Here is a 19,815-nt window from a genome sequence, read left to right as displayed (position 1 = left end):
GAAATTGCAAAAATTTAGATACAGTAATATACTTGTAGTATATAGTCAAATATAAACATATCTGTGCTAATATTATACTGGTTTATATGATAAAGAGTCACAATGTTACTATTCAAGGGATTGTCTTATGAAGAAAACCCTTCCACGTAGATGACACAGTGGGGTCACCACTAAGGACACACTTTTATAAAACAGAATATGGAGCTTTTCTATAATGGCAGCTTATGCTTTGGTGGATAAATTGCCAGGTGAAATGGACAGATAAGCATGGCTTCCTCTGACTATACAAGCTGATCAACTGGGGTTATAGTGGTAGAAATAATCCCTTTAATTCAACATATCTGTACAATAAAACACTAAATGCAATGTTTTTTTAAAGTCAATAGCATTTACTGACTCCGACACTGACCGTTCCAGTAGTCAATACGGGTAGTCAGTGCAGATGATACCAAGTCAAGTGTAAAGTGACCAAGAAATATGTTCACATCATTGGACACCATGCTCCAACTTATGAGACATAGATGAAGCATCTGTTAAGAGCTCGCAATAGAGGAAATGGGAAATTCCATGTCTTATTTCTGGCTAGGTTTGACAAATGTTTCAGGGTCAAAAACTACCACATTTGTAAACAGACGTCATCAATGAAACCTCACAACCCACAATATCATTATTCTGTCAAGCCGTAGGTGGCAAGTACTACTCCATTATGGTCAGTCTATCATATATACAGTAACACATGGTGGGACAGATCAAGACAATTATAATAATAGGATATTATGTAAGAGAACCTGCACCACCAAAGCTACAATGATATCCTATGATAGCCGCGCATCAACTGTACATTTTTTTTAGAATTTTTGAAAAATACTTACGGACACACACGTCCTTGCTTTCATAAAACCCAGGACAACACTGAGATTTACGTCTATACATTGTCTTTTCTCCACGCCTATATGCAGTGCGGTAACTAATTCTGCAGAAAATACAAACAAAATTCATTAGAAATGAAAGTTTAGCTAATGAATACTGTAATATTTAATAACATATAAGACAAATGGAGAATTGTGTTCTTCTGAACAAAGGACACCTCTACTTCAGGATCCCTAGGAATCACCAAACGTGTGTGAATGAGCGCAGGGTCCCAAGGAAATGATGCAGAATTATATTGTATTCAGCTTACTACTAGTGGTGAGCGAGTGTACTTGTTGCTCGGGTTTTCCAGAGCATGCTCGGGTGGTCTCTGAGTATTTGTGACTGCTCGGAGATTTAGTTTTCCTTGCCGCACCTGGTTGATTTGAGGCTACTAGACAGCTTGATTACATGTGGGGATTCCCTAGCAACCATGCAACCCCCACATGTACTCAGGCTGGCTAGTAGCCATAAATTATCAAGCTGTGGCAAGGAAAACTAAATCTCCGAGCAGTCATAAATACTCGATACTCGGAGACCACCTGAGCAACAAGTATACTCGCTCATCACTACTTACTACATTATAGAATAGAAGTTTCTGAAATGTTATACCTCTGGGGTCTCACATACTGACCCTGACTTCTGGGGATGTCACCACTTGAAGTCTGGTAGACCATCAGCAAGCCCCAGCTTCACAGCCTGATCACCCAGTATCAGCCACTTAGTGGCTTAGCATCAAGGTTAAGGTTCTATAGGACAGACATGGTGCCTCACTGGATGCAGAAGCATAGGTCATTGGGATAACCCACGGCAGGTTTACAGCAGTTACTATACAAGTCTAGAGGAGTACATTATAGGGAACTATGCCCATAAAGTGCATGAAGTAGCAACTTACTTTGTATTTAAACTAAAAGGACATGAAAAATAAACATTCGGCGAATTTACAAACCTTATTATTTAGTCCAAATAAGTTTGAACAGTGCTAAAAGCAGTCTATGATTCTCCCAGATGTCCTTTAATATAGGACTTCCATCTGGAGGTGGCCGTCAAGGAGGGGATCTCCTTACAAGTTTTATCTCACCATCCACAAAGAAAGGTCACTATAGCAATGATTCCAAACCTTATTACTTCAAGGGAATTTCTGAAGAATGTTTCCACTCCTGAGGAACCCTAATGCCAGTATATTTTCCATTGAAGCATTTAATTTGTACTTGAAAGGGTCATTGTGAAGGGAGAGGGAGCAGGGTCAGCTGTCTGTTTTAATATTAGACAGCGTAGGACTGTCCCGACCAGGGTCACCTTGTCGACAGTTTATGCCATTTTTGATCAAAAACAGTATTACTAAGAAGTTAGAACCCTTTGTTATTTAAATGCACTTTTGCTTTTTACTCATTTAATTGCAGCAGGGTTTTTACTCATTTTGTTTCTTGTAGGCGTTGTATGCTTTATGGCCACTGTGAACATGCGTTTATGTGCTGCATGTATACCAACTTAAACCAAGCTCAGTTTTTGTGTTTTTTCTTTGTATTTTTGCATTCTGTGCAAGCCGGGGTGTGGCCTTCCTCTCCTGAGCTGGAAATTACATTTAAAGGCTTCCCCAGACAGGTGTCCACAGGTCGGGACCCGGTCCTTTTATCTGCCCTTATTTACACACTGAGGTCAACTCTGACACATGGTAAGGTTTTTAATATAAGACAGCGTAGGACTGTCCCGATCAGGGCACCTTGACGACAGTGGGATGGATGGCTTTATGCTATTTTTGATTAAAAAAAAAGTATTACTAAGAACCCTGAGTTATTTAAATGCACGTTTGCATTTTACTTATTTAGTTACAGCAGGGTTTTTACTCATTTTATTTATTGTAGGTTTTGTATGCTTTATGGCCAATGTGAACATGTGTTTATGTGCTGCATGTGTACAAACTTAAACCAAGCTCATTTTTTGTGCTTTTTCATCTATGACCTAATTTATTGGGAATGGTGAATCCTATGCTATCTGCTGTGTGTAGAGGTGTCAACTGTCTCTGATGATAATACGTCTGCTGGAAACTCTTCTTGAAAGGACAAGAAGTATAATCCCAGTGGTCAGTGTAGAAATGCAAGATTACTAATTTTGTTTTTGATACAGGTCATGATATAAAAAAGGCAACAATGTTTAAAAATACATGTAACACAAAAACCTGATTTTGATAATTTTCTGACAACACATTCACTTTAATGAAACATTTTTCAATTGTCTCCTCTCCATTTCACACTCTACAGACTGCAGTATACTTGAACATCAGTAGAGGACATATATTAAAGTCAAAGCATTTGCCATGTGCCCAAGAAAAATGAGGCAATTGTAACGTTACATATACAGTGCATAGCTGACAGTATTATACAGTATAAAGTAGGCAGATTGGTGATTACAGCAGTGAACTGCTTACCTGTGTCTTGTGCATTTGAACCAATTCAATATATCTGTGCAGCTGGTGTAATAGACCTGGTCAAATGGATGTGCATACGATTCCTGAACTGTTACAGAATAGCTGTAAAAATATGAATTACAATTAACTTTTTGAGTTTGCCATTCAATATTTGATACCGTGAAAAAAATCTATTATGAGTATGATGTGTTAATTTTATTTTTCCAAGACCATGGGTCTATGGGTTAGGGTAATCCTTCATGATTTTCTCCACAATTTTCCCTTACAGAGTGATATAGCATGATTGTTTTGGAATCTGTGGTTTGCCATATTTTGTCAATCTTTTTCATACCTTATAATTTGTACAATGACAATGGGGAAAATAAGTTTTTGATACACTACCTATTTTGCAAGTTTTCCCACCTACAAAGAGTGGAGAGGTCTGTAATTTTTATCGTACGTACACTTCAACTGTGAGATAAAATCTTTAAAAAAATCCAGAAAATAACATTGTATGATTTTTACATACCGTATATACTCGAGTATAAGCTAACCCGAGTATAAGCCGAGACCCCTAATTTTGCAACAAAAAACTGGGAAAACTTAATGAATCGAGTTTAAGCCTATGGTGGAAAATGCAGCAGCTACTTGTAAATGTCAAAAATAAAAATAGATACCAATAAAAGTAAAATTAATTGAGACATCAGTAGGTTAAGTGTTTTTGAATATCCATATTGAACCAGGAGCCCCATATAATGCTCCATACAGTTCATGATGGGCCCCATAAGATGCTCCATACAAAATACGCCCCATATAGTGCTCCATATTAAAATATGGCCCATATAATGCTGCACAAATGGTGATTATGGCCCATAAGATGCTCCATATAACAATGTGCCCCATATAATGCTCCATACAGTTCATTATGGCCCCATAAGATGCTCCACATAACAATGTGCCCCGTAGAATGCTCCATACAGTTCATTATGGCCCCATAAGATGCTCCATATAACAATGTACCACACATAATGCTCCATACAGTTCATTATGGCCCCATAAGATGCTTCATATAACAATGTGTCCTATATAATGCTCCATACAGTTCATTATGGCCCCATAAGATGCTCCATATAACAATGTGCCACATTTAATGCTCCATACAGTTCATTATGGCCCCATAAGATGCTCCATATAACAATGTGCCACACATAATGCTCCATACAGTTCATTATGGCCCCATAAGATGCTCCATATAACAATGTGCCCTATATAATGCTCCATACAGTTCATTATGGCCCTATAAGATGCTCCATATAACAATGTGCCCTATATAATGCTCCATACAGTTCATTATGGCCCCATAAGATGCTCCATATAACAATATGTCCCATATAATGCTCCATGCAGTTCATTATGACCCCATAAGATGCTCCATATAACAATGTGCCACATATAATGCTGCTGCTGCAATAAAAAAAATAACATTCTCACCTCTTGTTGCTGACCGCTGCTCCTCAGCGTCCCGTCTCTCCGCAGTGACTGTTTAGGCAGAGGGTGGCACGCACACTAATGCGCCATCGCACCCTCTGACCTGAACAGTCACTGCAGAGGACGCAGAAGACGGGGCGGCAGTGGAATGAGAAAGGTGAATATGAAATACTCACCTGCTCCCAGCGCGTTCCCTGGCAGCTTCTCCTGGACAGATGGTCTCCAGCGTCGGCAGCTTCTTCCTCTGTTCAGCGGTCACGTGGTACAGCTCATTACAGGAATGAATATGCGGCTCCACCCCTATGGGAGTGGAGTCCATATTCATTACTTTAATGAGCGGTACCACGTGACCGCTGAACAGGGGAAAAAGCTGCCAGAGACCACGGGACATGCAGGGACCACGTCAGGAGCACCAGCAGCAGGTGAGTATGTGACCCGACATCTCTCCCCCTCACCCACCGACCCCCCCCCCTGCCGACCATGACTCGAGTTTAAGCCGAGAGGGGCACTTTCAGCCTATTTTTTGGGGCTGAAAATCTCGGCTTATACTCAAGTATATACGGTAATTAATTTGCAGTTTATTGCATACAAAATAAGTATTTGATGCAACAGAAAAACAGAACTTAATATTTGGTACAGAAACCTTGCTTGCAGTTACAGAGGTCAGATGCAGCAGGGATTTTGGCCCACTCCTCCATACAGATCTTCTCCAGATCTTTCACGTTTTGGGGCTGTCACTGGAAAATTTTGAGTTTCAGGTCTCTCCAAAGATTTTCTATTGGGCTCTGGTCTGGAAAATTGGCTAGGACACTCCAGGACCTTGAAATTGTCTTTACGAACCACTTCTTAGTTGCCCTGGCTGTGTGTTTCAGGTCATTGTCATGCTGGAAGACAAGCCATGACCCATCTACACTGCTCTTACTGAGATAAGGAGGTTGTTGGCCCAAATCTCGTGATACAAGACCGAATCCATCATCCCTTAAATATGGTGGAGCTATCCTGTCTCCTTTGCAGAAAAGCACCCCCAAAATATGATGTTTTCTCCACAATGCTTTGTAATTGGGACAGTGTTATTAGGGTTGTACTCATCCTTTTTCTTCCACGGTGAGTGGAGTTCATACCAAAAAGTTCTATTTTGTTCTTATCTGACCACATGACCATCTCCCATGCTTCCTCTGGATCATCCACCTAGTCACTGGCGAACTTAAAACGGACGTGGACAAGGGGGCCTTGCAGGCCCTGCAGGATTTTAAACCATGATGGTGCAGTGTGTTACTAACGGTAATGCTTGACACTGTGGTCCCAGCTCTCTTCAGGTCATTGACCAGGTCCTCCCTTCCTGACCTTTCTCAGAATCATCCTTATCCCATGAGAAGAGATCTTGTATGGCGCCCCATACTAAGGAAGATTGACAGTCATCTTGTTTCTTCCATTTTCTAATAATTGTGCCAAGCTACTTTCCTATTGTCCTGTAGCCCATCCATCCCAGCCTTGTGCAAGTCTACAATTTTGTCCCAGGTGTCTTTAGACAGCTCTTTTGTCTTGGCTATGGTGGAGAGGTTGGAGTGTGATTGATTGCATGTGTGGACAGCTGTCTTTTATACAGGTAACAAGTTTAAATAGGTGCAATTAATACAGGTAATGAGTAAAGAGTAGGAGGGCTTCTTAAATGAAAAATAACAGGTCTGTGAGAGACAGAATTCTTTCTGGTTGGTAGGTGATCAAATACTTATTTCATGCAATAAAATGCAATTTAATTAAATAAAAATCATCTCAAAGTTAAAGTGTACCTATGATAAAAATTACAGACCTCTCCATTCTTTGTAGGTGGTAAAAATTGCAAAATCGTCACTGTATCAAATACTTGTTTTCCACACTGTATATTACATAGACACATTGTACATTTGAGGCACAGAAAATCTGGTGGAAGTTAAGCTGGTCTAATTTGTAACTAAAAAAAGATGTTATACCTCATGGCAATGAAAAGGCTGAGCTTTGGAAGTAGCCAAAGTATGAAGAATGTGGTAATGGTAATGTCATTCAGGTGGCATGGTGGTTGAGATCAGGAGTGAGGAAGTTGATTAAGGTCATTGGTGCCCATGTAATATACTGGTCCTGCTAGAATGGCAAGCCAGAGCTAGTCACCTTTATATTGAATTCTGTATCGATGCTAAGGCAGATTTGGAGCTTACAATATGAGTGAGTCCCAATGACCTTACATTTTACTTGACTATCACAGTGACTTGTTGTAAAAGTTGTACCCAATTTGACACCCAAAGTAAATGTTTTGTGTATTTATTCCATAGTCTAAGTTTACTGTAGTTTGAGTTGTTGTACTGTGGAGTGAGCAACCTTCCCATTCCTCAAAGTCATTATTTTTTGCCTACTGATATTTTCACACAAATCAGGTCTTAGAAAATGGAGAGCAGGAAAACATCCTTAATTTTACACTTTACAAGTCTTAGTTATTAGTCCCGAGAGACCCTTTTTCTGAACTGTTCTAGGAAGTCTCTGAATTATATAGCATTTCCTATAAAATAATAGATATTTGCTTTCTATTCTACACTTAATATTTTTGTAGGTTTATCAAAATGCAAGTTAGAAAAAGCCAGCGTTAGAAAGAGTTGGGTCTTTCTTTCAGCTTTGCAAATACATTGCACAATTTTATTCCCAGTCTGTATATATTAGAAGTATAATAGAAACTATAATTGAAAAAAGCAACAAAGAACTGAGATATAGGCAGATCAAATAAACTGCTCCAAGTCAGAACCACAAGTCTATGGGTAGTGTAATTTATGAATGAGATAGCCAGAAGCCTATTCCATTAATCTGTTGATACTGACTTATTGTCTGCTGGGGATGTGGTGTATATGCATTGCAGAATTTTCTTACTTATATAGACATAGGAAAGAAAGAGATATTTTAATAAAACCTTTGTGGTGATTTATTATAATTAAGACTATTTACATATTGTAAATATTTGTAAACATTTGGATTAATTACCATAAATCATCATCAATAGATCAGTAGTTTCAAAACTTACTACCATGGGGGAGCCCATGAAAAATACATATTTGGAGCTAATTTTCCCATCAAAATGACAGACACCATGACTAAATGCTACTAACGGGTATCATTGGTATCTGTGGCACGGTTTCTGTTATAAAGTGCAAATCTTATGGGCATTGAATCCCTTTTCCACACAGTGCTGTTCCATGCAGTGTATCATATCCATCTGTCAGAAGAAGGTCCTTTCGACCAAACCATCACCGTTTTTGGATTGCGTTTCTAACAAATCTGGTATAGTTTTTCAGCAACTCAATAGGGTGTGAGATTTTTCTTCACTGATTATATGGATTGGTGTCCTATCCCGACACCGTATTTTTATACAGTGACATGCATCCCATCTACATAGGCATTACGGTTCTGTTATAAACAGATAAGTTTGATATCAGGCTTACCTTTCCCAGTGGCTACACACATTTGGATCCTCGAGGTTGAGAGAGAAAGAAATTCCAAGCCATTGGTACAAAACTAATGCAAAGAGCCCACGGCAGTGAGATATTGACAACATCTTCTTGCACGAAAGACCTGTTGAAAGAGACAATTACCCATGGTGATATGTAACCATTGTAACCAAGCACGAATAATAATGTATAATCTACAAGGTTCACCTATGAGGACATTTATCATGTCACAGAAGAATTTACTATCTGTTAATTACAAAAAGGTATGAAAATTCATGGACAGCTGCAGCATGGTGGAAGTCAGACGGAACAGATTATTATCTTTGAACGTAATCCTTTTATAAAAGGACACATATAAAAAAAATGGACAGAGAAGAAGAGATGTGTTGCCTTTGGTAGCTTGGATATAATAATGATCGTACCTAGAGACCTAGAGAAAGTCTTTATTTTATCCATTTCACAATGAAGTGTAACACTATGCTGACATTTTACCGATACTTTCGTAAAAAGTACAATATAGCCCATACACTATAAGATATAATCCATGCTTGGAGGGCATTATATAAAACTTTTCACACCAATATGTTAGTTTACCTATCACCTTAAAGAGTGTAATGGGTTTGGACAATTCCTCATTCTGTAGATCCCTATTAGGCCTCATTCAGACATTTGTCTATCACACAATGGACTTTGACTTCCGGTCTGTGCCCACAGGTCTACTGACCTGAGTTCAAGAGTCTCATCAATGCCTATGAGCAGGGGTGTAACTACAACAGGTGCAGGGGTTGCAATCGCACCCGGGCCCTGGAGCCTAGGGGGCCCTAAAAGTCCCTTTGGTCTGTAGAAAAAGACTATTGCTATTAAAGATTTAAAATATTTGGGGGCTCAGTTGGAGCTATCGCATTGGGCCCATGAGTTTTAAGTTACGCCACTGCCTATGAGGCTGTTGAGTTTTCGTCAGGAGACTCCTGGTCAGTCCTTATGCCGCGGTCCTTACTTAAGATATACAGGCATCTACATGAGGCCTAAATCAGATTGCTCAGAGGTGGTTTCACTACAGAGATCTTCCTCGATCATACACTGGCTTTGGGAAAATCCCAATATCAAAACCCAAGAAAGCATTGCAGGATGGCAAATGATTTGGATGCCCATGGTGCAGAGGGTTCTATTCTATACATAAAGGGCTGCATCTGTTCAGAAGGAATATCTATTTCATGTTCAGTCAAAATCATTAAGTGACTATAGAGCAAAAATGTTTGAAGTCAATTTATTTTTCAATAAGGCCTCATTTACATGCCCATTTTACAGCTCCGCGTTGTGTACGGTATCTCTGTGAGCCTCTGATTTAATGTGAAGACATAATATGATGGAGATATTCTTTCTTATAGGGCACAATATACAAACTCTAAGAATATACAGGCGACATTTTCAAAACTTTGCACATGAGACACTACCATGATTAACTCTATAAATCCACATAATGAACAATTGTTTTACAAATAAATTCTGAATCACATGAAGTTAAGTTCGTTTCATGACTGTGTTGTCTGTTATTATCTTTACCGCTGGGTTAAATTACAGATCTCAATCCTGATGCTGCCATAATACTACAAACAACTCAAATTAGAAACATCTCAGAATTTGATTTCAGCTTGTTCACAGCAGTAGAAAAATATCATTAATTATGCCTTTATTTCATGCACATGATACACTGTGGGAAATAAAGCATGGGCTTTAACACCAACTTATTCATTATATATGTAGAGCTACTTGTGGATCACCAGCAGAATAGGAGGCTAGTTTTTAAACTCCTCTTTGTGTAAGTAGCAATAACTGGGAGGAAGCTATTTTTTCTGCATAACATCGCAAAACAATTGAATCCTATAAATTGGGACTTATGATTGTGGTTTTATATAATACAGTTTATACTTACCCATTGCCCTCCCAGCTGCCTTTGTGCAGCTATTAAAGGAAGTGTGGATATCTGTGCAAATTTTTTCCCAATCAGCCAAAAGAGCATTTGGGAGGTCAATCACTGATGCTGGACACGAGGGTCTGCTTGCAATCTCTGGTCTAGTTTATCTCAAAGGTGTTTGATGAGGGTGAGCTCAGGGCTTTAAGCTGCCGGTCACGTTCTTCCACATCAAACTCACCTAAGCATTTCTTTATGGGCCTTGCTTTGTGCAATGGGCACAGTCATGATAGAATAGAAAAGGGCCTTTCACAAACTGTTCCCACAAAGTGTTAGGGTTGGCGGAACGCACCAAATATATAGTTTATTAGATGGAATTGGTGCGTTCGCAACCCAGGATCCACCGTGCAGGAAAGTACCTGCTGCTAAGTAAGACGGACTATATGGCGGTACTATAAGTATACATACAAGGGTTAACTTCACCCTGCGTGAAGGAAGCGATCCTGTTGCGTCACAGGACCACGGTACCGCACATAGAGCGCGAGCAATAAGTCAGCGAACACAACCCCAACTAGGATTGAAGTCCGATTAGACCACTGCTGGCACAACACCGCAACTGGGTGTGTAAGAAAACTATAGAAATAGTAAATAAAGGCACGAGAGTGCCGCACAAACGGACGCCGCTAACCACCCAGGCTTGGGTAAGGAAAGCGCACGGCGCCGTACAGGCGGTCACAGCAACTAGATGCTGTTATGTGTGTTTTGTGCTGATGGCTAGTCGGGCGCTAGATAGCTACCATCATCCGCAAACAGTCAACAACACTAGGGAGGGATATTTAGGAGCTTTCATCCTTCGACATACATCCATCTACACACACACATATTTTCAAGACAATACTAGCGCATAGCCGTGCGGTCATGTGCAGTTTATATAGTTGCAGCACAGGAAGCTGCTACTGAAGTTTTTTGCCCTTTCAGGACCTTCCAGAAGGACCAATGGAAAGTGCTGCAGTACCTGAGCATGTTTTGCCCTTTCAGGACCTTCCAGGAGGACCAATGGAATGTACTGCAGCACCTGAGCATGTGAGCGAACATGTGGCCCTCGACTTCCAATGGGAGACCCTGCCCTGGGCATGCTCAGTGTGAGTAAACAAGGACTTAGTCCCAGAGAGGCTCGCTCGCCGCAGATCAGTGCAGGGTACCATAGGAAAGCCAGAAAAGGCAGTAGTGACCCTATGCACCGAATCAGCCTCAGCGAGACGCTGGGAGCGACGTCTCCACTGAGCAGAGCCCACTGCGGCCGATACCGAATGGGAGACCGCAGCAGACACGGATCGAGATTCCCCCTGTGCAGCAGAGGAAACTCGACTCCTAACACAAAGTTGGAAGATACAACTGACCACATTGTCTTGACATTCTGAATCATTAAGATCTCCCTTCAATGTAATGAAGGGGCCAAGGCCACCCTTGAGAAACAACCTCATATCATTTTCCCTCCCCCCAAAGAGTTTACAGTTGGCACAGTACGGTCAGACAGGTATCGTTCTCGCCAGACCCAGATACATCCTGACTGCCGGTTCCAGAAGTGCGGTTCATCTCTCATCATTTTTCCAGAGTCTAGTGTCGGCATGCTTTATGCCATGCCATCCGACTCTTGACATTATGCTTGGTGTTGTGGGGCATGCATTTGCTGGGCCTTGGGATTTAGGAATCCTAGTATATGAATCGCCAGGTGCACAATTCGGCACTGATATTAATGCTAGAAAAGATTTGGAACTTTGTAGCCAGCAGAACATTGGTGACTTTTATGCACTATGCACTATTAATCACATGGCGACTCTACTATAGCTCCTAACAGTTTCCACCTTTCAATAATACCGTCCTTTAAGAAGCTCCCACTCTCTTAAAGGGATAGTGCATGCTGTCATAAAGTGTTCCCAGGCAATGGCTGGGAGACACTTATTATTTAAAGCACCTTCACCTATTTGGAGGTGCCTGAGCAACCTGCTATGTCAATGGTCTGCATGCTTGCTATTTTTCAGATCCCCTGTAGCTGCCATCCAGTATACCTGCCTGAACTTGTCTGCTTGTACTTGACGTGTGCTCCTATATTCCAGCTGTCCCTCCAGCACCTGCCTGCCTGTATACCAGCCATGCCCACCAGCACCTGCCTGCCTGTACAGCAACCATGCCACCAGCACCTACCTGTCTGTATACCAGCCGTAACTGCCAGCACCTGTCTAACTGTATACCAGCTGTGCCCACCAGCACCTGCCTGCCAATCTGTATACATCCGTACCTGCCTGCACCTGCTGTGCCAGTCCATGTTCCAGCCGTACCTGCCAGTTCTTGCTGGGCCTGCCTGTATCCTGGTCTATCCATACCTAGAAATCCTAACTACCTGCTCCTTTGGGGGTCAGCTGCCATGTGTCTGAGGTCTGTCCTGGCATCCATCCAGAGCCACATCTAACCTCACCATTAGGACCTCTAGCAAAGAGTCAGGTGTTTCCTAGTCATACCCATCAAGGCTCCCCTCAGTTCACGGCACAGTGGTTCCAACACTTACGTTACACAGTTAATTGTAGAATTTTTAAAAGTAAAGAAGTTTCATGAATTTACTTGACAGACACTGACGTCTTATTACAAGGACATACTTGAATTCAGTGAGCACTTTAGAACCAGCCATTTTTTCACAAATGTTAGCAACGTCGGACTGCAAGGCTATGGACAGGATTTTATACACTTGTGGTAATGGGACTGAATGAAAAATCTGAATTCAATGATTAAGATGAGTGTTCTAACACCTTTATTCATGAAGTATATATTGATAAGTTTTCATTTAGCTATATCAGTAGCGTAGTAACCAGGGGTAGAGGGTGCGATTGCCCCGGGTCCTACACTCAAAGAGGCCCATCTGGAGCATGTCGATATACTGTAGTTAAGATCTGTTGTAGCGACATGGTCTCCCTGCACTACTGCTCTCCATTCTGTGGATCGCAGGCTTAAAATGACTAGCAGACAGGGCGATGAACTGGCAGAGGTACCGATGCACTCACAGGATGCCAAAGTTCATGCATGTCATGTACGTGCGACGGTGCTGTAATAGCAGCGTATTAGAATGCAAGGCCATCATCAGGATCCTGGATTCCTGGATTATGCGAGTATATTATGTTTTTTACTTTAAATATAGCTTGTGGTGTGACTGTGGGGCCATCATAAAGTATGGGAGACCTCATACAATGTGGAGGTTATTGTGAGGGTCCCTGAAACAGTGGGGGGCCCTCATACATTGTAGGGACTACTGAAGGGGCCTTCATAAAGTGTGGGGCCATTATACATTTTGGGGGCTAATATGGGGTCCATTATGCAGTTTGTGGGCTAATGTTAGGACCATTATACAGTTTAGGGCTAATGTGAAGGCCATTATATAGTTTGGGGGCTAGTGTGTTAGCTATTATACAGTGTGAAAGCTAATGTGGGGCCATTATCCAGTTTGTGGACTACTGCGGGGACAATAATACAGTATCTAGACTACTTTGGGGGCCCTCATACATTCTGGGGGCCCTAATACATTATGGGGGCTCTTATACTGTGGTTTGACCTGTCATAAATTGTAGGGACATCTGTGGGGGTCCTCAAAGTGTCAGGGCCATTATACGCTGAGTGTGTAAGCTAATGTGGGGACCATAACTCAGTTTGGGGCCTATCCTGGTGGTCATTATACAGTGTGGGATCTAATGAGGGGGCATTATACAGTTTGAGGCCTACTGTGGGGGCCATGATAACACTATATTTAAATTACGAACTCAAATAATCTCCATAGTAGTGAATTCATGGAATCATAGTTTTACTTTTAGCTAAAATTGAATGTGTGAATCTTTTAGCGTCTTTCCATTTTAAAGGTGTCTTACAGGACCATCATCTATTAAAATGCAACAACTGGTGTTAACACTTACAGTAGTGGTGATTGACTTCAATGTATGGCACCCTCAACACTAAGGCTAGGGTCACATTGCGTTAGTGCAACCCGTTTAGTGCTAGCGCTAGCGGGTTGCGCTAACGCAATGTTTTTAATGTGGCCGCGTCCCGGGGTCACGGTAACGTCCCCGCTCTCGCAGATCCCCGATCTGCGAGAGCGGGGAAAGGACCGCGGGCGCGCCTCGGACGCTGCGAGCAGCGTCCGCGGCACGCCAGGAAACACCGGCACGTTGCTAGCGCGTGCCGAACATGGCACGCGCTAGTGCTGCGCTCTCCCATTGCCGTGAATGGGCGCGCTAACGGACGCGTTGCACGGCGTTAATTTCGCCGTGCAACGCTGTCCGTTAGCGCTTTCCCATTAACGCAATGGGAACCAAGCCTAACAAAAGATGCACTGTGGGGCCTAATAAAGCTTGACGGGCCAAATGCACTTATAGTAACAGGTTTATTGATACTGAAGCTTCTGAAAAAGCTTTGCTGTACAAGATGTGGAGTTAAATGATGATATTTTATTCAAGAGCTCACTCTGACAGTGTTCATGAGCCTGGTTTTGGGAGAAGTTTCCAAAGTTTACACTAGAGCTAAAATTCATACCCATGCTCTAATGCCAAGAGCAGGTTGGCGGAGACGCTGCCCTGTCCAAAGGCACAGCACTGAGCAACAATGGTCCGAAGACCTAATTTCCTTGAAATAGAGCTTAAAGTTTCAGTAGCTTAGTGGCACCCATCAGGCAAGCATAAAGGGTTAAATTAGTAGTTATATAGAAAGCCAGTGATAGTGGTCAGGAGTCAGACTAGAGTTGGGGTTATGTTATCACTTTCACAGTCCTCCTGGAAAGGAAGTGATATAGGCTGACTGATAGGACTCTGCTCTACTAAGCTCTCTTGTGCCTACTAAACCCTGCTCTTTACAGTAGGGTTTTAAAATGCATTTTATGCTAAAAGTGAGTTTAAATTGTGGATTTCTCTAAAAAATATGACTATATTTGTGATGTTCAAAGAAATGCATTAGAGATATGACTAACCATTAAAAAATGTAGGTGTCACTAGTAAAGGCAATACAACTATTTTGACATTTTTTTCAATTACAATTAGTGAATAGTTCTAAGTGTGGAACAATCCTGTGTGCAGAAGGGTATAACGAGCTGCTAATGCTTGAAATGAAGGTATTGCCACGTTCAGTAATGCACCCAAATAGCTAAATCATTAGTGATGATGAGGAAAGAAAACCTTCATGTAATTTATTCAAAAGAGAGACAAATTCCTATATTTCTAAAAATCAATTAAGTAATTAACCCCTTCATGACCCAGCCTATTTTGACCTTAAAGACCTTGCCGTTTTTTGCAATTCTGACCAGTGTCCCTTTATGAGGTAATAACTCAGGAACGCTTCAACGGATCCTAGCGGTTCTGAGATTGTTTTTTCGTGACATATTGGGCTTCATGTTAGTGGTAAATTTAGGTCAATAAATTCTGCGTTTATTTGTGATAAAAACGGAAATTTGGCGAAAATTTTGAAAATTTCGCAATTTTCACATTTTGAATTTTTATTCTGTTAAACCAGAGAGTTATGTGACACAAAATAGTTAATAAATAACATTTCCCACATGTATACTTTACACCAGCACAATTTTGGAAACAACATTTTTTTTTGCTAGGAAGTTATAAGAGTTAAAATTTGACCAGCGATTTCTCATTTTTACAACGAAATTTACAAAACCATTTTTTTTAGGGACCACCTCACATTTGAAGTCAGTTTGAGGGGTCTATATGGATGAAAATACCCAAAAGTGACACCATTCTAAAAAATGCACCCCTCAAGGTACTCAAACCCACATTCCAGAAGTTTTTTAACCCTTCAGGTGCTTCACAGCAGCAGAAGCAACATGGAAGGAAAAAATGAACATTTAACTTTTTAGTCACAAAAATTATCTTTTAGCAACATTTTTTTTATTTTCCCAATGGTACAAGGAGAAACTGAACCACGAAAGTTGTTGTCCAATTTGTCCTGAGTACGCTGATACCTCATATGTGGGGGTAAACCAATGTTTGGGCGCACGGCAGGGCTTGGAAGGGAAGGAGCGCCATTTGACTTTTTGAATGAAAAATTGGCTCCACTCTTTAGCGGACACCATGTCACGTTTGGAGAGCCCCCGTGTGCCTAAAAATTGGAGCTCCCCCACACGTGACCCCATTTTGGAAACTAGACGCCCCAAGGAACTTATCTAGATGCATAGTGAGAACTTTGAACCCCCGGGGGCTTCACAAATTGATCCGTAAAAATGAAAAAGTACTTTTTTTTCACAAAAAAATTCTTTTAGCCTCAATTTTTTTCATTTTCACATGGGCAACAGGATAAAATGGATCCTAAAATTTGTTGGGCAATTTCTCATGAGTACACCGATACCTCACATGTGGAGGTAAACCACTGTTTGGGCACATGGTAAGGTTCGGAAGGGAAGGAGCGCCATTTGACTCTTTGAATGAAAAATTATCTCCATCGTTAGCGGACACCATGTCGTGTTTGGAGAGCCCCCGTGTGCCTAAACATTGGAGCTCACCCACAAATGACCCCATTTTGGAAACTAGACCCCCCAAGGAACTTATCTAGATGCATATTGAGCACTTTAAACCCTCAGGTGCTTCACAAATTGATCTGTAAAAATGAAAAAGTACTTTTTTTTTTCACAAAAAAATTCTTTTCGCCTCAGTTTTTCATTTTCACATGGGCAATAGGATAAAATGAATCCTAAAATTTGTTGGGCAATTTCTCCCGAGTACGCCGATACCTCATATGTGGGGGTAAACCACTGTTTGGGCACACGGCAGGGCTCGGAAGGGAAGGCGCGCCATTTGACTTTTTGAATGGAAAATTAGCTCCAATTGTTAGCGGACACCATGTCGCGTTTAGAGAGCCCCTGTGTGCCTATGCATTGGAGCTCCCCCACAAGTGACCCCATTTTGGAAACTAGACCCCCCAAGGAACTTATCTAGATGCATATTGAGCACTTTAAACCCCCAGGTGCTTCACAGAAGTTTATAATGCAGAGCCATGAAAATAAAAAATAATTTTTCTTTCCTCAAAAATGATTTTTAGCCTGGAATTTCCTATTTTGCCAAGGGTAATAGGAGAAATTGGACCGCAAATGTTGTTGTCCAGTTTGTCCTGAGTACGCTGATACCCCATATGTGGGGGTAAACCACTGTTTGGGCGCACGGCAGGGCTCGGAAGGGAAGGCACGCCAATTGGCTTTTTAAATGGAAAATTAGCTCCAATCATTAGCGGACACCATGTCACGTTTGGAGAGCCCCTGTGTGCCTAAACATTGGAGATCCCCCACATATGACCCCATTTTGGAAACTAGACCCCCAAAGGAACTAATCTAGATGTGTGGTGAGGACTTTGAACTTCCAAGTGCTTCACAGAAGTTTATAACGCAGAGCCATGAAAATAAAATAAAAATTTTATTTTCTCTAAAATGATCTTTTAGCCTGCAATTTATTATTTTCCCAAGGGTAACAGGAGAAATTTGACCCCAAAAGTTGTTGTACAGTTTCTCCTGAGTACGCTGATACCCCATATGTGGGGGTAAACCACTGTTTGGGCACACGTCGGGGCTCAGAAGGGAAGTAGTGACTTTTGAAATGCAGACTTTGATGGAATGGTCTGCGGGCGTCACGTTGCGTTTGCAGAGCCCCTGGTGTGCCTAAACAGTAGAAACCCCCCACAAGTGACCCCATTTTGGAAACTAGACCCCCCAAGGAACTTATCTAGATATGTGGTGAGCACTTTGAACCCCCAAGTGCTTCACAGACGTTTACAACGCAGAGCCGTGAAAATAAAAAATCATTTTTCTTTCCTCAAAAATGATGTTTTAGCAAGCAATTTTTTATTTTCTCAAGGGTAACAGGAGAAATTGGACCCCAGTAATTGTTGCCCAGTTTGTCCTGAGTACGCTGATACCCCATATGTGGGGGTAAACCACTGTTTGGGCACATGTCGGGGCTCGGAAGTCAAGTAGTGACGTTTTGAAATGCAGACTTTGATGGAATGGTCTGCGGGCGTCACGTTGCGTTTGCAGAGCCCCTGGTGTGCCTAAACAGTAGAAACCCCCCACAAGTGACCCCATTTTGGAAACTAGACCCCCAAAGGAACTTATCTAGATATGTGGTGAGCACTTTGAACCCCCAAGTGCTTCACAGACGTTTACAACGCAGAGCCGTGAAAATAAAAAATCATTTTACTTTCCTCAAAAATGATGTTTTAGCAAGCAATTTTTTATTTTCTCAAGGGTAACAGGAGAAATTGGACCCCAGTAATTGTTGCCCAGTTTGTCCTGAGTACGCTGATACCCCATATGTGGGGGTAAACCACTGTTTGGGCACATGTCGGGGCTCGGAAGTCAAGTAGTGACGTTTTGAAATGCAGACTTTGATGGAATGGTCTGCGGGCGTCACGTTGCGTTTGCAGAGCCCCTGGTGTGCCTAAACAGTAGAAACCCCCCACAAGTGACCCCATTTTGGAAACTAGACCCCCCAAGGAACTTATCTAGATATGTGGTGAGCACTTTGAACCCCCAAGTGCTTCACAGACGTTTACAACGCAGAGCCGTGAAAATAAAAAATCATTTTACTTTCCTCAAAAATGATGTTTTAGCAAGCAATTTTTTATTTTCTCAAGGGTAACAGGAGAAATTGGACCCCAGTAATTGTTGCCCAGTTTGTCCTGAGTATGCTGGTACCCCATATGTGGGGGTAAACCACTGTTTGGGCACACGTCGGGGCTCGGAAGGGAAGGAGCACCATTTGACTTTTTGAATAAAAGATTGGCTGGAATCAATGGTGGCGCCATGTTGCGTTTGGAGACCCCCTGATGTGCCTAAACAGTGGAAACCCCTCAATTCTTACGCCAACACACCCCTAACCCTTATCCCAACTGTAGCCGTAACCCTAACCACAACCCTAACCGCAACACACCCCTAACCACAACCCTAACCCCAACACACCCCTAACCCTAACCACAACCCTAATTCCAACCCAACCCTAACCCTAAGGCTATGTACCCACGTTGCGGATTCGTGTGAGATTTTTCCGCACCATTTTTGAAAAATCCGCGGGTAAAAGGCACTGCGTTTTACCTGCGGATTTCACCTGCGGATTCCTATTGAGGAATAGGTGTAAAACGCTGCGGAATCCGCACAAAGAATTGACATGCTGCGGAAAATACAACGCAGCGTTTCCGTGCGGTATTTTCCGCACCATGGGCACAGCGGATTTGGTTTTCCATAGGTTTACATGGTACTGTAAACCTGATGGAACACTGCTGCGGATCCGCAGCGGCCAATCCGCTGCGGATCCGCAGCCAAATCCGCACCGTGTGCACATAGCCTAATTCTAAAGGTATGTGCACACGCTTTGGAAAACGCTGCGGATCCGCAGCAGTTTCCCATGAGTTTACATTTCAATGTAAACCTATGGGAAACAAAAATCGCTGTACACATGCTGCGGAAAAACTGCACGGAAACGCAGCGGTTTACATTCTGCAGCATGTCACTTCTTTCTGCGGATTCCACAGCGGTTTTACAACTGCTCCAATAGAAAATCGCAGTTGTAAAACCGCAGTGAAATGCGCAGAAAAACCGCGGTAAATCTGCC

General features: G+C 42.0%; 1 protein-coding gene across 1 annotated transcript in view; it reads right to left on the bottom strand.

Moving 5' to 3' along the window:
- Window positions 1-19,815, bottom strand: part of MEGF10 (multiple EGF like domains 10) — a 184,247-nt gene that overhangs the window by 133,200 nt on the left and 31,232 nt on the right. Inside the window, exons 2-4 of the mRNA XM_069753927.1 lie at window positions 8,266-8,395; window positions 3,338-3,439; window positions 873-973 (exon numbers count right to left, since the gene is read on the bottom strand). Of these exons, the coding sequence (XP_069610028.1) occupies window positions 873-973; window positions 3,338-3,439; window positions 8,266-8,378 (316 nt within the window). The 5' untranslated portion in view covers window positions 8,379-8,395. The remainder of the gene's footprint in view (window positions 1-872; window positions 974-3,337; window positions 3,440-8,265; window positions 8,396-19,815) is intronic.

Source organism: Ranitomeya imitator, chromosome 1 (genome assembly GCF_032444005.1).
Source record: "Ranitomeya imitator isolate aRanImi1 chromosome 1, aRanImi1.pri, whole genome shotgun sequence".
Classification (NCBI taxonomy): domain Eukaryota; kingdom Metazoa; phylum Chordata; class Amphibia; order Anura; family Dendrobatidae; genus Ranitomeya; species Ranitomeya imitator.
Note: the sequence above shows the minus strand (reverse complement) of the source record. Positions and strands in the feature narration are given on the sequence as shown.